The 24,043-nt window shown below is 35.5% G+C and overlaps 1 protein-coding gene across 1 annotated transcript in view; it reads right to left on the reverse strand.

Moving 5' to 3' along the window:
• The window catches only part of ahcyl2b (adenosylhomocysteinase like 2b), a 62,003-nt gene continuing 37,960 nt past the window's right edge, over positions 1 to 24,043 (reverse strand). Inside the window, exons 2-17 of the mRNA XM_056456105.1 lie at positions 21,008 to 21,116; positions 19,141 to 19,284; positions 16,843 to 16,943; positions 14,541 to 14,643; positions 14,357 to 14,451; positions 14,125 to 14,231; positions 12,321 to 12,437; positions 12,145 to 12,208; positions 11,700 to 11,788; positions 11,342 to 11,412; positions 8,404 to 8,498; positions 8,229 to 8,327; positions 6,682 to 6,750; positions 6,376 to 6,454; positions 3,352 to 3,472; positions 1 to 3,270 (exon numbers count right to left, since the gene is read on the reverse strand). Coding sequence (XP_056312080.1) covers positions 3,264 to 3,270; positions 3,352 to 3,472; positions 6,376 to 6,454; positions 6,682 to 6,750; positions 8,229 to 8,327; positions 8,404 to 8,498; positions 11,342 to 11,412; positions 11,700 to 11,788; positions 12,145 to 12,208; positions 12,321 to 12,437; positions 14,125 to 14,231; positions 14,357 to 14,451; positions 14,541 to 14,643; positions 16,843 to 16,943; positions 19,141 to 19,284; positions 21,008 to 21,116 — 1,470 coding nt within the window. The 3' untranslated portion in view covers positions 1 to 3,263. The remainder of the gene's footprint in view (positions 3,271 to 3,351; positions 3,473 to 6,375; positions 6,455 to 6,681; positions 6,751 to 8,228; positions 8,328 to 8,403; positions 8,499 to 11,341; positions 11,413 to 11,699; positions 11,789 to 12,144; positions 12,209 to 12,320; positions 12,438 to 14,124; positions 14,232 to 14,356; positions 14,452 to 14,540; positions 14,644 to 16,842; positions 16,944 to 19,140; positions 19,285 to 21,007; positions 21,117 to 24,043) is intronic.

Genomic DNA, 24,043 nt, shown 5'->3' on the forward strand with positions numbered 1-24,043 from the left:
AACTGTTTACACTGGTGGATTTTATTTGTATTTGTTCATCAAGATTACAGATTATTGCTCATCTACCATCACTTGCAATATTGAAACATCGTCGACAACTCATCATTGAAGACTTTCTTATTCGTAGTGAAGATTTACAACAATAAATATACACATGTTCTAGTTTCTTCATGTCCAGAGGTGCTGGTGTAGATCCCAATGCGCTCTATAAATCCATCCGGAAATATCCTCCACCCACTGTCGTCTGCTGCCACACAGCAGCAAACACACACTTTTCGTGTACAAGAGCCTCTTCAAACACACACAAACATACACCAAAAATTAAGACAATAAGTTGAACACATTTAAACAAGACGTACACAAACGGATGTGCTTCAGTACAGAGATCCTGCGTTCAACAGACACTGAATGAAGAATGTGATTACTGAGGAGATGTGGGGACTCAATACATTTACAGTTTTAATACTAATGTTGATGGATACCAAACTACGAGAGCAGGACAAACTAATAACAGAACCGTTTAACTCGCCTTGTGTTTGTAGGACGTCTGGGAGGAAATGTAACACTGTTATATGCCTTTAGGGGTTTTGCTATACACTGTTAAAAACACGCCACACAATTCCTTCATGTTGTCCCAACGCAAATCGATTAAGTTAATGCAACAAATTGAAGTGGATTGAACTTAAAACAATTAAGAACGGTGTTGAGTCAGCTCATTTTAAATCTTTTTTTGTGTAAGGGTGTACTCACACTAGGCACGGTTGTCTTGAACCGTGCCCAGCCGCAATTGTCCCCCCTGCCCTCTCCCCCTTGGCCCGCACTCACGTTGCATTTTTTGCCTTCCGAGCCCGAATATGTCATTAATAATGCGACTGTTCAGTTTAACAAAAGAGAAGCACTCTCGCTCAGTAGAATGGAGATTGCTTTAGTTATATTGTTTGGTATTATTTTAAGTGGTTTAATATGCAGTGACAGTCAAATCTTTTTCTGGACAGATCCACCACTTCTGACGCTCATAAATGTCCATGAAAGTCATGGTGCTGCATGTATTAGGAGGTTTGATGGTGGCAGCTGACGTGCAGTGAAGGGTTTGTATCTTTAGTCAACCATGACAGTTTGCGTTCATTGAAAAGTAAGAATGATTAATAAATACATATAAAACAGTCCCTTAAGAGACGTCTGGTCTTCAGTTTCGCGCTTTGCACTCACACTACAAATGTGTTAGTGAGGTCAGCAGGGAGGCGCTCAACCTGCGATCTGTGTGACATTACAGGTAGTGTTAGTGAGGCCAGCAGGGGGCGCTCAACCTGCGGTCTGTGTGACATTACAAGTGGTGTTAGTGAGGCCAACAGGGGGAGCTCAACCTGCGGTCTGTGTGACATTACAAGTGGTGTTAGTGAGGCCAGCAGGGGGAGCTCAACCTGCGGTCTGTGTGACATCACAAGTGGTGTTAGTGAGGCCAGCAGGGGGAGCTCAACCTGCGGTCTGTATGACACTACAAGTGTGTTAGTGAGGCCAGCAGGGGGCGCTCAACCTGCAGTCCGTGTGAGTCCTAATGCCCCAGTATAGTGAAAAAGACACTATACTATCAGTGAGTGTCATCTTTCGGATGTAACGCACCACGTCAAAGCCCAACCAAACCGCGTTCTGGCACACCTCTTCCAACCGGGCCAGGGCCAGCCAACTGAACCATGCCTGGGCCGGATTCAGAGTGCACACACTTGCCAAACGAACTGGAAAATGGAGGTCAAACGTGCGGATAGCCGGTTCGGATAGCCTAGTGTGAGTACACTCCAAGTAAAAGGAACTGCAATGATTGATTGTAAAATTTGACTTGTCACTAACTTACACCACACACACACACTTATCCATGTGAGACGGTCCTGAGGAAACGAAATGGACGCCACATTAAACAAGAAACGCACAGAGTCATTTTGATTCCCTTTATGACAAACACAGATGGCAAAGAGGAGATAAATATCTGCTTTTCAGAAGTATAGTAAAATAAAGGTCCCAATTTTATTAGATTTGAACATCCCAGTCACAAAGGCAGTTTTGCTCTACAGGCCTGCAAATAAAAACAAAACAAAAAGAAACTCCCCCAAAGCTTTCGATCCTCTGAAATAAGTACACACAGTTGGTCTTGACTTCAGTTTCAAGCCACATCTCTCACCCATTGTCTAAATCTGCAGAGGATCTGGAAAGAAACTCAGTACCGGATTAACTGTACATTTGGTATTTCATCGATATAGGCTCTACTTCACAGTATATAAAACAAGGGTTTCCTTAAAGTTCATATTATTACACTAGAGTATCTTAGAACATGTAATTGCTTATTTTCATAATGACAGAAGATGAGTTCATAGGAACAAAAGATGTCAGAAGAAACACATTTAAAAACAAAAAAGTTGTATAAATATCTTAATATACACCCCTGCGGTTACAGTTTCAGCGTGGATAGATTGGTAAAAATGCTCAACCGAGTTATTTCGATCTCAAACGGCAATACTTGCGTTTTTGGAAACTGTGGTTGTGAATCGGGGAATTTTTTTTAGATGCTAATGCCTCAGCCAATGAGCTTCCAGTCTGAGTGAACGAAGGGGATAAGCCCCGCCCCCCAAATCGTTCACAATCCAGTTCAATTTCAACAGCTTTTATTTGGAACCGAGAGAGAGAGTGTGTAAAGTGTTAAAATCTTTACTATAAAATTAATACAATAAAAAAACAACAATTAAAGAATAGTGTGATCAACTAAGAGCGATTTGAACCCAACCGTAATTCACTCCCACCCTTTTTTAATACATAAAACAAAATCACATGTAGAAAACAAGAGAACAGGACAACGTGGCATGTCCAAGACTAAATCATCAGGTATGATCAAACATTTCTCTTTTTTTTTGTTACTTTTTATCTTTCGATATTTTTTTTTTTAACTTAGAATAGTTAAACAATAAAAGTTCTCTAAATGGATTACGTACAACTAACACATGAAGCTAAGAAAAGATCATGGAAACGTCGCTAGGTTGCACCACTGGCAGTAGCAGCTCATAAAAAAATTAGCTATGTTATTCTAGCGTAAAATAAATAAACACTGCCGTAGCGCTGATTAGCCACGCCCCTTTTACCCTCGACCAATCAGATTAGGGATTCTCCCTCCTTTCCAATAGCAGGCTGCGACACACACACACACACAGCTCTGGCTCGCCTTAGTCTGTATGAAATATGGAGTCTTGGTGATTTCTTTAGTCTTCTTTAGTTTGGGTCTAGTACCTAAAACGAACACATTAATAAAGTATTAGTAAGATCGTTATTGATTTGAGGTCAAAATGCTCTGACTGAAAAGTGACTGACCTGTAGTAGTTTGGCTTAAAGGGTCCGTTTTTGTTGAGGCCGAGGTATTTGGCCTGTTCATCAGACAGTTCGGTCAGGTGTGCATCAAATGTAGGGAGATGAAGGCTGGCCACATATTCATCTGCAGAAATAAACATGAGACTGAGAACTAAGACAATTCTCATTATCTAGAAAAATGCACATTATTACTGCTCGGAAAAACAATTGGAGACTATTAGAAAGTTAGTTTCAGTTTTAAGGATTTTCTTTGGATTGAAACATTTAATTGTCTTTTATTTTATTTTATTTTAAGTTTTTGTATATTACAAGACTTTTTACTGCAATAATAATAATTCCTTACATTTATATAGCACTTTCCTGGACACTCAAAGTGCTTTACACATTTTTTGGGGGATCCTCATCCACATTTGCACATTTTTTAAGGGACTCTTCATCCACCACCAGTGTGCAGCATTCAACTGGTGACGGCAGCCATTTTGTGCCACAAACCAGCTCATTGGTGAAGAGGAGACAAAGTGATGAAGCCAATTATGATATGGGAATGGTTATGAGGCCATAATGGACATAAGGCAGTGGGCAAATTTGACCAGCATGCCAGGGTTAAACCCCTACCCTTTGTCAAAGACATCCTGGGATTTTTAATGACCACAGAGAATCAGGACCTCGATTTAACATCTCATCCATAAGACGGTGCTCACTGAGCAGAATAGAGACCCCCATCAATATACTGGGGCGTTAGGACCCACTCACACCGCAGGTTGAGTGCCCCCTGCTGGCCTCACTAACACCACTGGCAGCAACCTAGCTTTCGCATGTGGTCTCCCATCCAGGATTTGACTGCTTCGCTTCAGTGGGCGACCATGTGAGAGTAGCAGAGAGCTAGCTGCCGGCCAAAGTAAGGTTTAAGTAAAGTTTTTGAAAATGATTAGTTGTTTGGGACATCCTTTATACCAATGGATAATCGTTTATGCCAATTGAGTAAAAGCATATGTGTGATAAAACAAAAAGATGAGAAAATTGAGCCGCCGTCATGTGGCAAAACGTTCAAATAAAAAAAAAAAATTCACTGAAAATGGATCACTGACTGTTGAATAAAACTCAGACTATAGTGAGAATCTACATTTATATAATCTAGTTTCAAATTAACAGTGATATTTAGATATATATAACTAAAAAGTTATGTTCTTTGTTTTTTTTTATCTCATTTCATTCAAAAACTATAGCAGGCCAGGTGTTGAAGACATTTTATCCTATTGTCTTTGTGCACTTCCCGACTACCACGCAAGGTCTCAACAACTGTGCCTTTATCTATACTATACTAACTAACATGTCTAAATAAAGAAATTCTGTTTGTTTGAATCTCCTAGACTGGGTTCTCAATCATTTTTTCCAACACTATTCATGAAAAAGTAACAGATAATGGAGATATTTTAGTAATAAAATAACTGATGAAGTATAATAGAGTGAGACTTCATGATGACTGATCAACTAGTATCATCTTAGATAGATTTCAGGCTTCAGGCACGCAGAGTGAGATGATTTAAGCATTTTAACATATTCAAAATTAAATAAATACAAATTATTTGACAACGTTTTGTCCCAGCTTTGTCTGGATCCACTTTAGTTGAAAAATCTGCCAATATTTTGTCTAAATGACTGACTCAATGTTCGTTTCTCATTAGTTGAACTTAATAAATGAATAACCTCATTTACAATCACATAAACATAGTAATATTTGGAAAAATGTCTTAACTCATGAAAAATCACTTAATTTCATCATACTGTATTTTACAAATATGATATAAAGGAATTTCTCTGACTTTAATTATAAGGTCATTAAAGCTACACTGAAAAAAAAATCCATAAATTAACAAGTTTCTGTACATTGTGATGTTTTTATTATTATTTTTATTATTATTATCATTTATTTATGCATTTTAAATTCCATTGTGGGACCTCGATCTTTCATCGAACAACTTTTGACATTGAAAAGTCTGAAAAGTGATAGTTTTCATATATTGTACAGTTTGGTGTTGTAAATTTGGATACAAAAATTTGGTATTGAAGTACCAGTGTAAATTAGAAAGTTAGAAAGACTAACTTCAAGTAAATTAGAAAGACTGAATTCTCTATTATTTAGTATACAAAATATTGTTTCAATCCACTAAAACATTAGTAATAGTCACTTTGATATAACACACAGTTGGATGTTCATCATCAAAAGTCGACATCCCATAATACAACTCACAACCATGACTAAACAGAAACAAAAACAGAACACCGTGAAATATGGATGATCTTAATTAACAGATACATTTTTTACAGTGTACATTCCAATAGATTCCCAGTACTGGGTTGCACCTGGAAGGGCATCCGCTGTGTAAATATGCTGGATAAGTTTGCAGTTCATTCTGCTGTGGCGCCCTTAGATTAATAAAGGGACTGAGCCAAAAAGAAAATGAATGAATGAATAAATGAATGAATGAATATTCCAATAGGCTTCATCAAATCTGATTTAAATGACCAAAGACACCCTCTGTCCAATCAGAAAAGTGACAGGCCATTATTTACCTCTCTATGATAAGCTTCCATCTCTCCAGTCAGTCTTCTATTTGTACTGCATGTGTCTATGAGTGTGGCATGAACAGAAGAACGGCAGTGGAGCGGATGAGTGTTTGTGGAGGGAGCGGAGCAGAATGCTGCAGAGTCTGCAGTGAAAAGTGGCAGCCGTTTGTGACAGCGTGACCTATTTTCAGCTGTCTCCTGCTCTTCAGGCTCAATGCACGATCCCACATGGCTAAACTCACCACAACAGGCTGAAAACATCCGTGCATGGAGCAAACCAAACATATTGCGGCGATTAAACCCATAGGCGGCCACAATATTTACACATTTGAAGATCTAACTGCATTTGATGCTTGCTTAAGCTGAACATACGCAACTGCGGATCATGCAGAACCATTCATTTCGCTGGGTTTACACATAGCGTTTTAGTGTGTATGCATTTATAAGAAAATATCCCACCCATTTTCTTCGGCAACAGGTAGACGTCCTGTTTGTAGCGGCCCTCAGGAGCATTGTAGAGCTCTATCAGAGCCAGAGCCTGGGGAAAAAGGAGCAAGAAATCAGTCACCATGACAACAGCAGGACTGTGAGACACACATTAAAAGCCTGGGGTTCATACTCTCACACAGCAAATAGACTGGGAAAGCTATTCTCTGATTGAACTGTGAAGTCCAATTCTCTTGCATGCACACAAAAGCACATTAATAACTCGTTTAATAAAAGCTTTTGGTTTAGTTTTTCCATCATTTGTTCCTCTCTTCTCACCTGGGTTGTAGCAGTGATAGACAGCACAAAGGTAGGAACAGTGGAGCAGCTCAGGTTTAAGAGGCGACCCTGGAAATATATACAAATAAGTGATTAAAATGATTAAGAAATCGTATAAATTTGTTATTTTAGCATTAGACTGCTATTTTCATGACAAATCTAACAATATACATGTTAATAATTATAATAATGATAATAACTTAGCTAACCGTATACAATATTGATCAATAATATATAATAAAAAAGACACATAGCAGCAATAATGATGGCAATAACATCAATAACAATCAAAACAAGTCAGTAAATGATTAATTAGGCGACGCAGTGGCGCAGTAGGTAGTGCTGTCGGCTCACAGCAAGAAGGTCGCTGGTTTGAGCCTCGGCTGGGTCAGTTGGCGTTTCTGTGTGGAGTTTGCATGTTCTCCCAGCGTTCGCGTGGGTTTCCTCCGGGTGCTCCGGTTTCCCCCACAGTCCAAAGACATGCGGTACAGGTGAATTGGGTAGGCTAAATTGTCCGTAGTGTATGTGTGAGAATGAGTGTGTGTGTATGTTTCCCAGAGATGGGTTGCGGCTTGAAGGGCATCTGCTGCGTAAAAAAAAAAAACGTGCTGGATAAGTTGGCGGTTCATTCCACTGTGGCGACCACGGATTAATAAAGGGACTGAGCCGAAAAGAAAATGAATGAATGATTAATTGTAATAATTAATTGATTATAATGTGTGATAAGCACATTAACAAAATCTATCTTTCAATAAAATAGTACTTTTTGAAGAATTACATTTTGTACTGTCATCAGAAATGCCTTTTATATCATTTTAGTTGTTAAATAACAATAATAATAATAATAATAATAATAATAATAATAATAGTCAAAGTAACTCAGCAATACCATGTTTGTGTTATTGCATATATGGTGAATTAAGTATGCGCGAGCAGAATTTCGCAGATTTTTAGCCCATCATTGATTCATGATTGATGTGTGTAAATTCATATTTATTCAGTTTTTAAATTAATTTCAGTAGTATTATTGACTAATATGAAAATATTCATATAATTTATTTACAATCTAGCTTGTAAAGTAAAATTATCTGACTTTTAGTAGATATATTATATGAGAGACTTGCTTTGTTTACCAAATAAAGTGGACCTAACTGGATTTGCATTGTAAACATTAAATAAAAGTTAAAAAGGTATTACTTTTTATTTCATATTTTAAGGTTTTAGTTATGATACTACTGAAATCATTCCGCATAAATCTGCAGATTTTTACCAAAATTCTGCGCAGAAATATCAAAAAACGTCCGCAGATTCCGTCTGGGCCAAGCCATAACCCACGACACCGTACACACATATTTCATTACAACATTTTATGACCCAATATATAATCACACCCTTACAATACATCTAAAATTACACTTGTAGCCTTTAATAATAAGCTCTGGTTTCTTCATTAGCCTTTCTTTATTATTAACAAGAAGAAATGTATCTTTGGCTTCACAGCGTAATTACATCAACATCACATTTGCCACAAAAAAATCCCCTCAAACCTCTGCCAGCAGCACTATTCTCTTTCCGTCCGGCCAGATCACATGGTCCACCTGCGACCGTACACGCTCCCAGGTCAGTTCAGGAGTTCTCAGACTGGCCTGAAACATTTAAAGATGAATAACCCTGTAGAACACTTATTGATTTATGGATTACAGATGTTTTTTTTCCCCTCACCACATCAATCTCAGTGTTGGAGTGGCCCATGTTGCAGACGATACAGCCGTTCTTCATACGGTCCATGTACTCTCTTACTACCACATTTTTATTGCCTGCGGACAAAGAGTGAAAGGAATGCCAATGAGAAACTCTCAAAGAGTCTCGAAGGGAGCTTTGGGATTGATATTGATCTGAAGAGACTCAAAGTGCCTCGTCCTTTACCTGTTTTTCCCCAGAGAAAAACTCAATTGGCTAAAAATACAGTCAGAATCAGTGTTTGGTGTAATTACTTACAAAGTAACTGGTTACTTTAATTAAATTACTTTTCCACTGTAAAAAATAAGCGATTACTTTTCAGTTTTGGGTCATTTTACTTAGTTACTTGTAATATACCAGTCTTAAATGCAGTATATAAATTCAACAGTTCTACATAACTCAATTTAGAGAAGCACACATTACAAGAGAGTTTATCAAAGTAACTAGTTACTGTAATTAGATTACTTTTCTGCTAAAAAAGTAAGGGATTACTTTTCATTTTAAAAGAATTTACTTGGGTAATTTTAATTTACCAGCCGTAAATAGTGTAAATAAATGTAACAGTCTGGTATAAATACATTCAGAGAAGCAGAGGAATTGTGTTTTTTGTTATACATTATATAAGGGTGAGAAGAGATTACTTTTAACTTATACTTGGTTACTTTTGCTGTACCTGCTTGAAATACAGTAAATAAATTCAACAGTTCGGTATAAACACATTCAGAGAAGCAGAGAAATGGTGTTTTATTTTGTTATACATTTATATTTAGCTGAAAATGTTCAACTAAAGAGGTCACAATTACTAGGATTTATCCAAGTAACAAGTTCCTCTAATTAGATTACTTTTCTATGGAAAAAGTAAAGAGATTTTCTTTTTTAGGTAATTTAACTTAGTTACTTGGAATATACCGGCCTTAAATACTGTAAATAAATTCAACAGTTCTATATAGTCAATTCAGAGAAGCAGAAGAATAGTGTTTTTTGTTATACATTTATATATTGCTATAGAAGGTCACATTTATCAAGACAATTCATCAAGGTAACTAGTTACTGTAATCAGATTACTTTTCTGCTGAAAAAGTAGGGGATTACTTTTAATTTTTAATTAATTTTTTCTTAGTTACTTGTAATATACCAGTTTTAATTACTGTAAATAAAATCAACAGTTTTGGATAAATCAGTTCAGAGAAGCAGAGAAATTGTGGCGTTTTTTTGTTTTACATTTATATTTTACATAAAAAAATTTACTAAAGAAGATCATATGTATCATGACAATTAAAAAAATTAACTAGTTATTCTAATTAGATTACTTTAAAAATGTAGGTCATTTTACTTAGATGCTTGTAATATTAAACAGTTCTGTATATATCAATTCATAAAAGCAGAGGAATTGTTTTTTGTTATACATTTATATTTAACTAAATAAGTAACTTATCAAAGTAACTAGTTACCCTAATTAGATTATTTTTCTGCTGAAAATATAAAGTAATGGACTACTTTTTTATTTTCAGGTAATATACTTAGTTACTTTTACAGTACCTGTCTTTAATCCTGTAAATAAATTCAAGAGTTCTGTATAAATAATTCCAAGCAGGGGAATTGTGTTTTTCTGCTATACGTTTATATTTATATTAACTTTTATACATTTATATTTAACTAAAGAAGGTCACATTTATCAACAAAATTCATAAAAGTAACTAGTTACTCTAATTAGATTACTTTTCTGCTGAAACGGGATTAATTTTTTAGGTAATTTACTTAGTTACTTGTACTGTACTTGCCTTTAATACAGTAAATGAATTCAACAGTTTAGCATAAATCAACTGAGAGAAGCAGAGGAATTGTGTTTTTGTTTTGTAATTGTACATATACAAATATATTTAGCAGAACAAAAAATAAATTACTAAATAAGGCCACACTTATAAAGACGATTCAACATGTTTAAGGAACAATTATTTTAGTCAGAAATGTACACATCATCGAAATTGGCTCAAATGTACAAAATTAAGTATCATTTCTAATGTCTATGCACTGAGATTCATATGGATTATAGTGTTGAATAAAGTATTAAATAACTTTTCAGACATGGTAATTAAAAAAGAAATTAAAATACAATTTTAATGATGAAATTAGCAATTAATTACTTTTTTTTTAAGAGACTTACCCAACACTGGTCAGAATAAATAAATTATTTGTGTGTGGCATGTTAAACTGAATCAGGTTTGACTCTGGACCTGTTCATAATACAGTATGTCTTACAGATGTGGTTTAAATCCAGTCTATAATCAAAGCTGTTGTCAAAGCATGTTTAATTGAAATTCGAGACTTATTGCGACTAAGGCATAATTAGCTCAGGTGCATACGGGTCTCAGATGTAATTACCATTAGGAAGAGCAATCTATAACACAATCACTGAACTAATGACAAGTCCATTTGCATAGTGCTGTGCAGTTATACAGGCAATAAACTGTGCTCTGCTCATAACAGTCTATTAAAAAGTAGGAGACAACTTATACCAGCTGATAACTCAAAGAATTACCATTATATTGTTATTATTTACCATTAGGACTTCTGAATAAAATCCTAAACAAGTTATTACTTGCCATAAGCAAGATTGTTGGCGTGGGTTTCCTCCATGTGCGGTTTCCCCCACAGTCCAAAGACGTGCACTATAGGTGAACTGAATACACTAAATTGGCCGTAGTGTATGAGTGTGAATTAGTGTGTATGGGTGTTTCCCAGTACTGGGTTTCAGCTGGAAGAGCATCCGCTGTGTAAAACTTATGCTGGATAAGTTGGCGTTCATTCAGCTGTGGCGACATTTCTATCAGTTTTTTCCTCAGTAATAAGCCTGTAGCTAGCAGCATACATGCAGACTTAAGCATCTTCTAAATAACTCTCTAACAAACTTTAAAATGACCTGTGCAGGTGATGACGATGTCAACTTGTCGGATGACTTCACTGAGTTTTACCAGCCTGAATCCATCCATGCTGTGTGATGAAAAACACATTAGAGAGTAAAACAACAACAGATATCAAGCAGAATATGATGCAAGAACAATCAAGACCACTCATCATTTAGCATAGGAAACTAACTTGTGTGGCACTGATGTTATGAAAGCACTTTGCTAATCTGAATCAGTTGTGTCAAACTGCTGAAGGCACCATCTCTGAGAGCCATTCACAAATCAAACACTCAAATTAACTCCTGGCAGTTCAAGTAATTTGATGGCAGCGATAGCAAAGAGCTGATTCAGAGAAAGTGTCTGCGCGCTTACCAGGCCTGGAGGGCACAGATGGGGTCGATTTCGGTGACGTATACGATAGATCCCATCGCTTTGAGAGCAGCACAACAGCCTTTTCCCACCTAATATTGCACACAGAGAGATATATAGTAACTATTCAGAAATAAAATGCTAAATGTATCTGTGCAAAACACACAATGTGCACACAAACAGGGTATGATCGACAAAAAAATCTAGATGTGCTAATATTTCCTAGCGTGTTCTGCCCTCTAGTGGTCTCATCTGGTATTCGTTTCATAATATAGTAATGCAGCAATGCAGTGGATGTGGATTGACAGAGGAAATAAAAAAGAAGACCACTTCAAGTTTATTACACATTAAATAAATATGAAAGTGTAAAAAGCGTAATAAGACCCCTTCTGAGGATCTCATAGGAAAATATTATAAGCTTGCAACATTGACCACTAAATGATCTCACCTCTCCATATCCACACACCACCACCTGCTTCCCTCCAAACATCACATCTGTGGTCCTCTTTAGACTTGAACACAAAACACAAACATGCTTCGTGAAACCACAGGCCACGATAAAACACAATTCAGAAGCCTATAAACTGAAAAGACGTGTACTTTAAGCGCTTATAAGACACATACCCGTCCAAGATGGACTCCCGGCAGCAGTACAGGTTGTCAAACTTCTGCTTGGTCACTGAATCGTTCACATTCATCGCAGGCACACACAACTTGCCAGCTTTTGACAGCTGGTATAGCCTAGAAAAGTGTAAAAAATTATGATAATATGTGAATATATTTAAATGAATTCTAGATCTATAATAAAAATAAAAATAATATAAATTTAGATCTATAATACAACTTCTTAAACTTGTTTTACATTGATGCCATTTTATTTTATTTCTTATTATTTTGGTTTTCAATGTCTTTATTTTGTTTTATTATGCATTTACAGAATTAATTATGCATTTTTTAATGCATTTACTGCAGGGGTTCTCAACCTTTTTCACTTCGGGGCCACACTGCTTCTCCAAAAATGTTTTGAAGGCCCACGTCTGACATTTTTTCTTAAACTGATTGTCTAGAGAAAATGCTTATTTTAAACCTTTATTTATTAGCAAAACATTTCTTTTGCTTATACTTTTACTATCTTCTTTTTTTACAGCATTTTATAAAAAAAAAATAAATAAAAAAAATAAAAACGAAACGATATATATATATATATATATATATATATATATATATATATATATATATATATATATATATATATATATATATATATATATATATTTTTTTTTTTTTTTTTCACTCACAGATCTCTTGAATTCTTCAGGTATTTTTTACAGCTGCAGAATATTTGGGCCTTTTCTTTAATAAATGAACCTGTACAGGACACCAGACAACAAAAGCTGCTGCTTTGAATTGGACTGACCACTATTCATCTTTTGATTGATCCAATAAAAAAATAAAAAAGCTAGTAAAATACAGTAAAAACCCTCTGTCTGTTGAAACGCATCGATCAGAAGGTGGCTGGGTTTTTAGGATATTATTGGATTTCACTGACAGTAGTGAACAGCTGTTCACTCAAACACCACCAAGTCTCTCTAGATCCTCCTCTATGGGCGCAAGTCTGTTATAAAAGACTCGCACTCGCTTTATAAAACACTAATTTGGACAACTATGCTGATATTTTAAAGAGTTCACACAAAGAGAGCTCGAATAGTTTGTGAATCAACGGAGATGTGCGACTCTGATACGAGTCGAAGACGTGAGGAACGCGCAAACTAGTTATGACTCTAATCACCGTTACCTTTACATTTGCGTGACGGTTTGCTTAATACAGCTGATCATGTAGTCCTAGTTGACGTGCAGCGGCTGGAAGTGCAGCCATGGTTAATATGTTAAGTTTGTATTTTACAGTGAGGCTCTTTGCCAAAGTAATCAATAACATGTCATTACACCAATCATTTTTATATAAAACATATTTAATAACAAAATCAAATAATTAGAGTAAAATATTTAAGCTATCTCGCGGCCCACCTGCAGGATCGCTGAGGTCCATTAGTCGGCTGCGGCCCACTGGTTGAGAATCCCTGATTTACTGTGTACATTTCACATAACCCTTTACGATTAAGATGACATATTACCGATATTATCATTTATATAAGATGCTGCCTGGATTGAGCCAACAATGATTTCATTTTAATTTTGTTACAAAGACAACAAAAAACCTGATCAAACAACAGAGTTTTCTCTAAAGCCTGACATCTATCAGCATCACATATAACAGTTCCAAACCTTGCCACTAGATGGAGACAAAACCATTTGATATGAAAAGGTTTCCACGTTGTCGGGTCCTGCTTTATTAAAGCCAAAAGTTGACTTCATCCACACGAAATACCCCAAAATGGACTATTTTAATGCATTTAACAAAGTAAATCACCTGTGAACTCCGGTCACGCTCTCCTCTACAATGCCTTTGATCTTTTTGAACATGTTGGGATATTTCTTATAGATCCAGTGGGTCAAATCCCCTCCGTCATCTAAAATCTACAAGACATAAACTAATTAGACACCGTACAGTCGTAATATTTCAATGATTTAACTATATATATATATATATATATATATATATATATATATATATATATATATATATATATAGTAATACTCACCATATTGGGCTGCCAACCCTCAACGTTAACACAGCGATCGATACACCACCAGAAATCATCCTCTGATTCCCCCTTCCAAGCGAACACTGAGAAACCTGCCATAGAGCACACACAGCAGCACATCAGGACAGAAGAATGTAAGATAACACGATGGAAATGAGGATACGAAAGGGGAAATATTTACCTCCCTCTGCTAGAGCGGCTGCTACCTCGTTTTGGGTGGAGTAAATGTTACAGGCAGCCCACCGGCACTGAGCCCCCAGAGCAGAGAGAGTCTCCATTAACACCTACAAACACACACACAAAAGTTAAAGGAGTAGTTCATCCAAAACTAAAAATTCCGTCATTTACTTATCATTCACTTGTTTACTTGATCTTCTTTCTTCTGCTGAACACAAAAGAAGATACTTTGAAAAATGCTGAAAACCTGTAACCATTGACTTCCATACGCAAAACCTAATTCATACATTTAATCCAGAGTTTTCTTTAAAAACATCCTGCCGTTATCAGTGCACAATGAATCTTGGGATATTTGAGGCCACAATGAATCCTCCGGTTGTGTCCTTCATTATCTGGGAAACAAAAAACGCATTTTGATGCTACATTTGAAGGAGCATTTGAATTTTTTGGAAACGAGACAGCCTTCATCACGCCATGATGATGCAGCGCCCTTCGCATGCATCCTTCGGAGGATGCAGCCTCTGAAATAAGACACCGCTATAGTGTGAAAAACAAATACTATAGAAGTCAATGGTTACAAGCTTAGAACATTTTTCAAAATAGCTTCTTTTGTGATCAATAGAAGAAAAACACTCAAACTGGTCTGGAACTACATGAAGGTAAATAAATGTTTGGGTGAACAATGCCTTTAATTACAGTAATTAAAACTGATTTCAGTGATGTGAAAAACAGAATCAAGGACAAAAAGTGACACTTAATTTACAGTTTTACAAACTATGTCACCGAATCTGAATAAACTAAATGTTTTTATAAACATTTATCAATGCAGAAAATAAAGACTGCTACTTAAAATGTGTTTAAGACAAAAAAACATGAAGATTAAGCAGAATGTTTGATTAAAAAAAAGAAATGTCACTTTTTATTTTCATGTGGTAACATTTAATAATTCAATTGTTAATGTTTTATGTCTTTATTTGATTAACAATAGCAATTAAATTATGTTACAAATAATTATTAATAATAAAGTAATAAACATTATATCATATATTTTTATTTAACTCCATGTCAACAACTAAGGCTATTTTCATGCTATTTCATTAACGATATAAAATTAAAACCACAAACAAATGAATACATAATTTAGATAAGATTTTTAATGTTAATATTTTTATTTATTATTATTATTATTATTTACTTAATAGTATAGTATTATTTTTAAAAAAATGTAAGTTATTATAGGATAGAAAAAAAAACTTTTTCCTGGTGACACGTTGCTGAATATCTCCTAGAGTAAGTTTAATTATGTAATAAATAATAATAATAATAATAATAATAATAAGTAATAAAAAAAACACAGATTTCTAGAAAATAAAACCAAAACACAGATGTCAGTTTGTGGTTTAAAAAAAGAAACAGTTAATTGCAATCCAATTAAAATAGTTATTAATTAACCTCACATTGTATGCCTTCATTTGACTGAAAAGCATTGCAGGATGTCTGCATGCATTAAAAAAATAAGCAGTATTTCTGAAAACACCTTTAGTAAATACAGTACTATACTCATGTGGAGAACAAAAATGTTCCTAAATTGATCAAATAATGCCCCAAATGTAGGCCTGTCACTATGATAAATATATCGACTTATCGCACAACATATGGACATGAGCTCAATCATTTTTGGTGATGCAATATATATATATATATATATAAAAACATGTTCTAGCAACATTTAGGCTGATTTGGCAACCTCTTTATTAAAGCTGTCAGTGTCTGTACGGTTAATTTTTTTTACTATAAATTACTATAGTATATTTTCATGTGGGTGCCTGACAACTTAAAATAGATCTGGTGGCAGATATCACAGCCTCTGTTACTTTTAACCTTGCACTTTTTTTGTTAGCATTTATTATTATAATTTTATTTTAGGATGTGCGTTTCTCATTCTGATACCAATGACTAATTATTAAACTGTTAAAATGACTATAATTAAATAAAATATTCATTAGAATAAAATACGATGTGCTCTTTGGAAGAGTGTACTTGCATTGTGATGCTATTCTATTGTTATTCTGGCATTAACGAGTGGCATAAAATAGTCTTAAGATGACAATAATATAATTTAATCGCACTATATATTGGTGCAATATACCGTACAGCAAAAAAACAGATATTGTGACAGGCCTACCCAAATGGTGTTAAAATTATCGGGTAGGTGGAACTGCAGGGATAAAATGGTTGTAATTGCATTTAACTAGTTTAATCTAAAACACAACGGTGTATTTCTGTGCGTGTGTGCAGAAACTCACAGCGGTCTGTGCTGTGATGTGGGTGCAACCGACAATTTTGGCTCCAGCCAATGGCTTCTCTCCCTGAGCTCTCTTCCTCAAAGCCATGAGCGCAGGCATCTCTACAGTGCAAAACAAACACAACAAACATGAACAGATGCCCTAATTATTACAATGTTTTCACTCTAGCATCTCTGATTTATGCACTGGGGTAGTGTTCGACTAATACACCTATGGAATAAAATTGAGCCCACCTGGAAATTCTCTGTATTTATGATCTATAGTTATGCATCGAAGTCATTTTTGTTTTATTTTGTAAACTGCTGATGTCACTTCATCTCAATACTGTAATGCTTTAATCGCACATTGTGTTCATTTTTAGACCACACCGAAGCAATGTTTTAACTTGTAACTCCACATTTAAAAGAAATCCTTTCAGAGCTTTAGAGAATTAGACAAAGATGAAAATTATACTCAAACTCATTCCTAACAGATACAGTAAATCCAAGAAACTTGATTTCTTCCATAACCATATATTAGAGAAATTTGCCAGTAGTTTGCATTGCAGAATAAGCTTTTGTTACTTAGATTTTGTGTTGTTTTAGTCCAAATATATCAAAATTCTTAAATCAAGAAGCATTTTCTAGACGAGCAAAAATATGGACAAAAGAAAAATGTCAAAATTAAGTCAGTTTTTCCTCAAAACAAGCTAAATAATCTTATGTCAAATAAAAAACTGGATTATTTTGCTTACCCCATTGGCAGATTTGTTTGTTTGTTTATATCTGGGATAGAAACAACACAAAAAATCTAAGCAAGTAAAGCAATTTGCAGTGTGATAAGCTTTCTGTTTAGCATTTAAGGATCTAAAAGAGACTTTTATTTTGACAGCATGTAAAACGCAGCTTAATTTGCTTACTAACAGTAATACATTTGAAAACGAATTTATAGATACAAATGACAAAATTAAAGGTTTTATTTTCTCTGCCATTTTCAGCTGTTGTTTGATTACTATTATTACTATTAAAGTGAAAGTTTTTAAATGTTGTGATTCACTTTATAGTTTAAATAACTTTATTTGTCTCTTCAGAGTTATTTAATGAACCAGTGCTGCTTAAAAATACAAACATACATATACACATATTATTCTTATTCTTATTATTATTAGGCATTAGTCATTATTATTGGCCTATTATTAGGAATAATTATTGGGCATTATTATTATTATTATTATTATTATTAGGCAATAGCCATTATTATTGGGCCATTATAATAATAATAATAATACTACCACTAATAATAATAATAATAATAATAATAATAATAATTATTATTATTATTATTAGGCAATAGCCATTATTATTGGGCATTATTATTATTATTATTATTATTATTATTAGGCAATAGCCATTATTTTGGGCATTATAATAATAATTATTATAAATTTTATTACTATTATTATGCAATAGCCATTATTATTAGGCTTTTTTCTTCTTCTTCTTCTTCTTCTTCTTCTTCTTATTATTATTATTATTATTATTATGCAATAGCCATTATTATTATTATTATTATTATTAAGTAGCCATTATTATTGGGCATTATTATTATTATTATTATTAAATAGCCATTATTATTGGGCATTATTATTATTATTATTATTAAATAGCCATTAATATTGGGTATTTTTATTATTATTATTAGGTATTAGCAATAATATTGGGCTATTATTAGCCATTATTATTGGGCATTATTACTATTATTATGTTTATTATTAGCCATTATTATTGGGCATTATTACTATTATTATGCTTATTATTAGCCATTATTATTGGGCATTATTACTATTATTATGTTTATTATTAGCCATTTTTATTGGGTATTATTATTATTATGTTTATTATTATTATTATTATTATTAGGCATTAGCCATTATTAATGGGCATAATGCACTTTATGGAATTGAAAACTGTGTGCATATACAGCTTTACATTGTGCATCAGATACCCTGCTCTCTAATATATTGTCATCAGCAATTAAACTCTAGCAGAAACAGTTTTTAAGACCTCAGAAAGAGACAGTATGGCCATGTGGTAATGAGGGTCTGAAGGGGGCTTCCTGCTGTCTCTGAGCACACACTGAACATATGGCCCCTCAGCAGCACAGGAAAACACCAAAAACACACAAGCACACTTAAATGTCACACATAAACAAATGCTAACGGCTTGTTTTCTGGCCTGCGGGAAACACAAAGAGTTTGCGCAATCACTGTCACACTTGTAAAACCGTTATATAGCTTGCCGACACAAGGGCCTTTCCCACCTTGTTCTGCAATCTCGATCTCCCGGCGCCCGAAGTCGGCCTGTTTGATGTTCTTGATGCAGAAGTCGCCACTGCCTTTGGAGTTTTTCTGCTGCTTGTCGCGAGGAGAAGTTTCGTCATCCGAGCTGTCAGTGTATGAGGCGGCTGGAGAGGGGAATAATAAAGAAACAAGTCAGAATTATTAGTCCACCTGTATATTATTTCTGTTTAATGGAAAGAAACTTAATAATTTTAATAACTTTAATTTTCTAATAACTGATTTCTTTTATCTTTGCCATGATGACAGTACATAATATTTGACTAGACATTTTTTTAAGAGACTAGTATTCAGCTTAAAGTGACATTTAAAGGTTTAACTAGGTTAATTAGGTAAGTCAAAGTAATTAGGGAAGTCACTGTATAAAGCCTGGGTTATACTCGACGCATCCGCTAGTTCGCTTGAGTGCGTGCGGCGAATGTGACGTCATCGATGTCTTTGCAGAGGTTCGCTTTGGGTGCACGCGACATGATTTTGGCTGGAGAAGCGCATGATTTTTTTTTTTGAGTCTCGAGTGAACACTGTGCACAGCGACACATTTGATTTGAGCTGAACTTGACTGTACGGACACCTTTATGATGCGTGATCGTAGAGATAACCAGATGATCAATAATTCTTGGCAAAAATTGCAACAGCCGTGGGAAAGGAAGAACGTTTTGAAAAACCCGAGGGATAAGTTTGTTAAAGTCAAAAGAGGCCATGGCAAAAGAGACCCAGGTTCACAATTAGGTTAAAATAAAATATCCCAAGAACAACTATAAGTCGTTCAAAATGTTTTTTAGGTCTTTAGAAAAAAAATACAAGTATGTTTTCTCAAAATTCTTGCAATTTAGGACACAATTATATCAAGTGGGTTGGGGATCCTTCTGCTGTTTTACACCAGTTACAGAATGGAGAAACCTGAGGGAAAATCTTATGCAGTGTCTGCTTAGATAACTATAACCTATGCTGGGTTTAAAATTGAAATAAATTATGTCTTAGGTTAATTAAACATGCATGTACAGTTGAAGTCAGAATTATTAGCCCCTTTTGAATTCTTTTTTCATTTTTAAATATTTCCCAAATGATGTTTAACAGAGCAAGAACATTTTCACAGTATGTCTGATAATATTTTTTCTTCTAGAGAAAGTCTTATTTGTTTTATTTCGGCTAGATTAAAAGCAGTTTTAAATTTTTTAAAAGCCATTTTAAGGTCTAAATTATTAGCCTCTTTAAGCTATATTTGTTTTCGATAGTCTACAGAACAAACCATCGTTATACAATAATTTGCCTAATTCCCCTAACCTGCCTAGTTAACCTAATTAACCTAGTTAAGCCTTTAAATGTCACTTTAAGCTGTATAGAAGTGTCTTGAAAAATATCTAGTCAAATATTATTTACTGTCATCATAGCAAAGATAAAATTAATCAGTTATTAGAAATGAGTTATTAAAACTATTATGTTTAGAAATGTCTTGAATAAATCTTCTCTCCGTTAAACAGAAATTGGAGAAAAAATAAACAGGGAGGCTAATAATTCTGACTTCAACTGTATATTCTAAAGGCCTTCTTCCCAACTCACCGAATCTCTCTTTCTTGCTCTGTTAAACATAATTTGGGAAATGTATGAAAAAGAAAAAAAAACTCACAGGAGGGGACCTCAATTAATATAGTATCCTGTGAGAGCAACGTAGATTTTACTTCCCCTCCTGAAATCTGCTCTGCTTTATCAGTGTAATCCTCTTTAAAATCCTGCCACACAGGAAAGCCTTTGTTCACATGACTCCGCTGACACTCTACACCAGACCCCTGATGTATAGAAAAATGGTAGCATGTATGTATAATGGCATACCTGAGCTGTAACTGTCTGTTGAAGACTGTGAGATGGAGCGAGACAAAGACCTGCGGCCGATCTTGGTGGGACGTTTGTTGAACTCTTGCTTCTGGTCTGCAAACTGGATCTGTTGTGGAAAAAAAGAGAGAAAGTTTAGGGTGAGACTTCTTGAAGTGGCTAAATTTATTCATTAATTTTTTATTTTTCTTTGGCTTAGTCTCTGATTTAGGTCGCTACAGCGGAATGAACTGCCAACTATTCCAGCATATGTTTTACACAGCGGACGCCCTTCCAGCTGCAATAATATTATGATTCAAATCAAGGGCAGCACAGTGGCTCAGTGGTCAGCACTGTCGCCGCAGCGCAAGAAGGTCGCTGGTTTGAGTCCCAGCAGGGCAAGTTGGTATTTCTGTGTGGAGTTTGCATGTTCTCCCCATAGTCCAAACACATGCGCTAGAGGTGAATTGAGTAAACTAAATTGGCCGTAGTGTGTGTGTGTGTGTGTGTGAGAGAATGCGAGTGTATGGGTGTTTCCCAGTACTGGGTTGTGGATGGAAAAGCATCCGCTGCGTAAAAAATATGCTGGAATAGTTGGCGGTTCATTCCGCTGTGGCGACCCCTGATAAATAAGGGACTAAAGGCTGATTTATACTTCTGCATCGAGTGATCGGGGTGACCCACGGCGCCCGCCTTGCGGTTAGCGATGCAGTTACACATCTGCATGCTGTTTGTGTTGCTCTGCAATAACACTCGCGAAACGCTAGCTGGCAGTGAGGTATTTATGCTCCTTTGTTTCCTGTTTCTGTGCAGATGTTTTGTTTTTTTCTCAGTGCTATCTCAATGTACAACTAAAACACGCTCAGAGGCCGGAACTTGCAGGCGTACAACAACAAGGTGAACACAAAACCACAGGTTTGCGCGCCGTTTCCATTTAGAGCTACATTAGGAGACTTGACACTTGTAAACACTCACTCCAACAGGTTTGCGCGGCTCTCGGCCCTGCCCACATTGGTCACAGCTACCAAGCTGACCAATCACAGAGCTTGCGCTATACGTCGTTGCGACGTGCAGTTACATTTGAGAGGTGTGCGTCAGCCATGGCGAGGGATATGAGACCGTGTGAAGGCTGCGCCCGAGTATACACATGCGCTTGACGCAGAAGTATAAATCAGCCTTAAGCCAAAGGAAACAAATGATACTGATCACAATATTGTTACAATTGCATATTTTTTCAATGATTTTAAATTAAAACATGAATATTTCGCACCATTAGAAATGCTACTTTCACTGCCGAATAACTTTTAGCATTTAATTAATAAATAAAAAAAGTACAATAATATTGCTGTCATTTTGTTTTTACATTGTTTGAGACCTGTTTACATTCATTTTTAGACAGCAAAATATCAAGTTTCAATCACAACAAATGTGATTTTAAGAATAAAACAAATTCTCTAAAATAAAAACCTTTTTATTAGAAAATATGAATGAAACGTCACAGAAAAAAAACAAACAATAATTAACATTCTACCAAAACAGATACCTAATAAATCCAGAGAAACTTTGGAAACTTCAAGTGGTGTCTTGACACAGGCACACATACATGAAATAAAAACTGGCAATATATTTTAACAAGTTGTATTTTAAACCCCAAATGATCTTTGAACTGTTTTCGTGTACTACTCCGAGATAATGCTTAACAGTGTGCCTATGACCACAGGAAGTGTTAAACGAGTATGCAAACAATGACAAATCCCAACACAATGCTGCAATTCAAACATTAAGCTGAATTAGCCTTTACTCAGAAAGTGAGAAGGAAATCACTTAAACCAAGATCACGTACTAATCTTTAACAAAACCTGATCGGCCAGGGAGGCACTTCCTGTTTCATCCCAGTTGTGCGGGTTTAGTGTAATATTTCATTACCATAACCTCAACAGCACCAGCATAAGCGTACTTTAAAACCACTAAGCTTCATTGAAAGTCTGAAGAGTACCGATCATAGATTGTGTCGGTAAAATGCGCTACTATTAATGTCGCGGCAGCTGTTGCCTAGAGAGAAGAGCGCGCTGTGAGAAGCGTGAGAGGATTACGCCGCGGTGCAGTCATCCCCTGCTGACGTTATTATCTGAGTCAACAGCAAGGCTCAAATCCCCCCCGCTCCATCAGAGATTTTTTTAAAAGCATGACTATTACATAACCCTGTGCCATATCAGTGTGCAAATCAAGCATGTAGTGAGAGATCGCAGTGATTAATCTTTAAGTTAAAGCTATAAGAGGTGCTGTTTTCAGGATGGATGGATGGCTTTTGGACCATGAGTAAAACACGCAGTTGCACAGACGAGTGTGAGGCGGCCTGATTTACAGACCTTTACTCACACAGACTTATCATTGTGTCTGAAAGCACTTTAAAGGAGAAAAATAATCCCTTTTTTTAAGGTTGTGTGGCGATGGTGTGTGAATATAGCCAGCCTCTAATGGTAAATGTTTATTAATTCTGTTTTTTATAATCACACTTGATAAAAACAGTCTGCAGAAACACTTTGATTGACATTCTGCCTTTGTATGTGTCATCAGAGAGGGAAAGCACCGCCCATTAGTGATGATCTCAACCTCATTAGCATAAACAGCCCTGAGTGAGAAGCAGCCGGCCACCATTATGGCCCGTTTCCACTGAGTGGTACGATACGGTACAGTTCGGTACCCCTTTTATGGCCGTTTCCACTGTCAAATGGTATGTAAAAGCGAACCATACCATACCACTTTTTGGTCACCCTTTGCAAAGGGCAAAGCCTTCGTACCCTTTATTTCGGTATTCATTTTGTTCTGTTTATGTTACTGCAAATGGAAGATGATGTCGCTACCCTTCAACAAAAGGCTAAGAAACTGGAACAAACTGTTGAGACGTTAACCAACAAAATCAAAGATCTAGACGACATCGTTCAAATTTAAAGATGGTTGTGCAACCTGAAAAGGCAGAAGGAACAGACACCTGCACTTTTCTTGAGGACTGGCTCCCCAGATTGCTTTCCTACAACACTAAAGCTACATTTTCAG

The sequence above is a fragment of the Danio aesculapii genome, chromosome 4 (assembly GCF_903798145.1).
Source record: "Danio aesculapii chromosome 4, fDanAes4.1, whole genome shotgun sequence".
In the NCBI taxonomy this organism is placed as follows: Eukaryota; Metazoa; Chordata; class Actinopteri; order Cypriniformes; family Danionidae; genus Danio; species Danio aesculapii.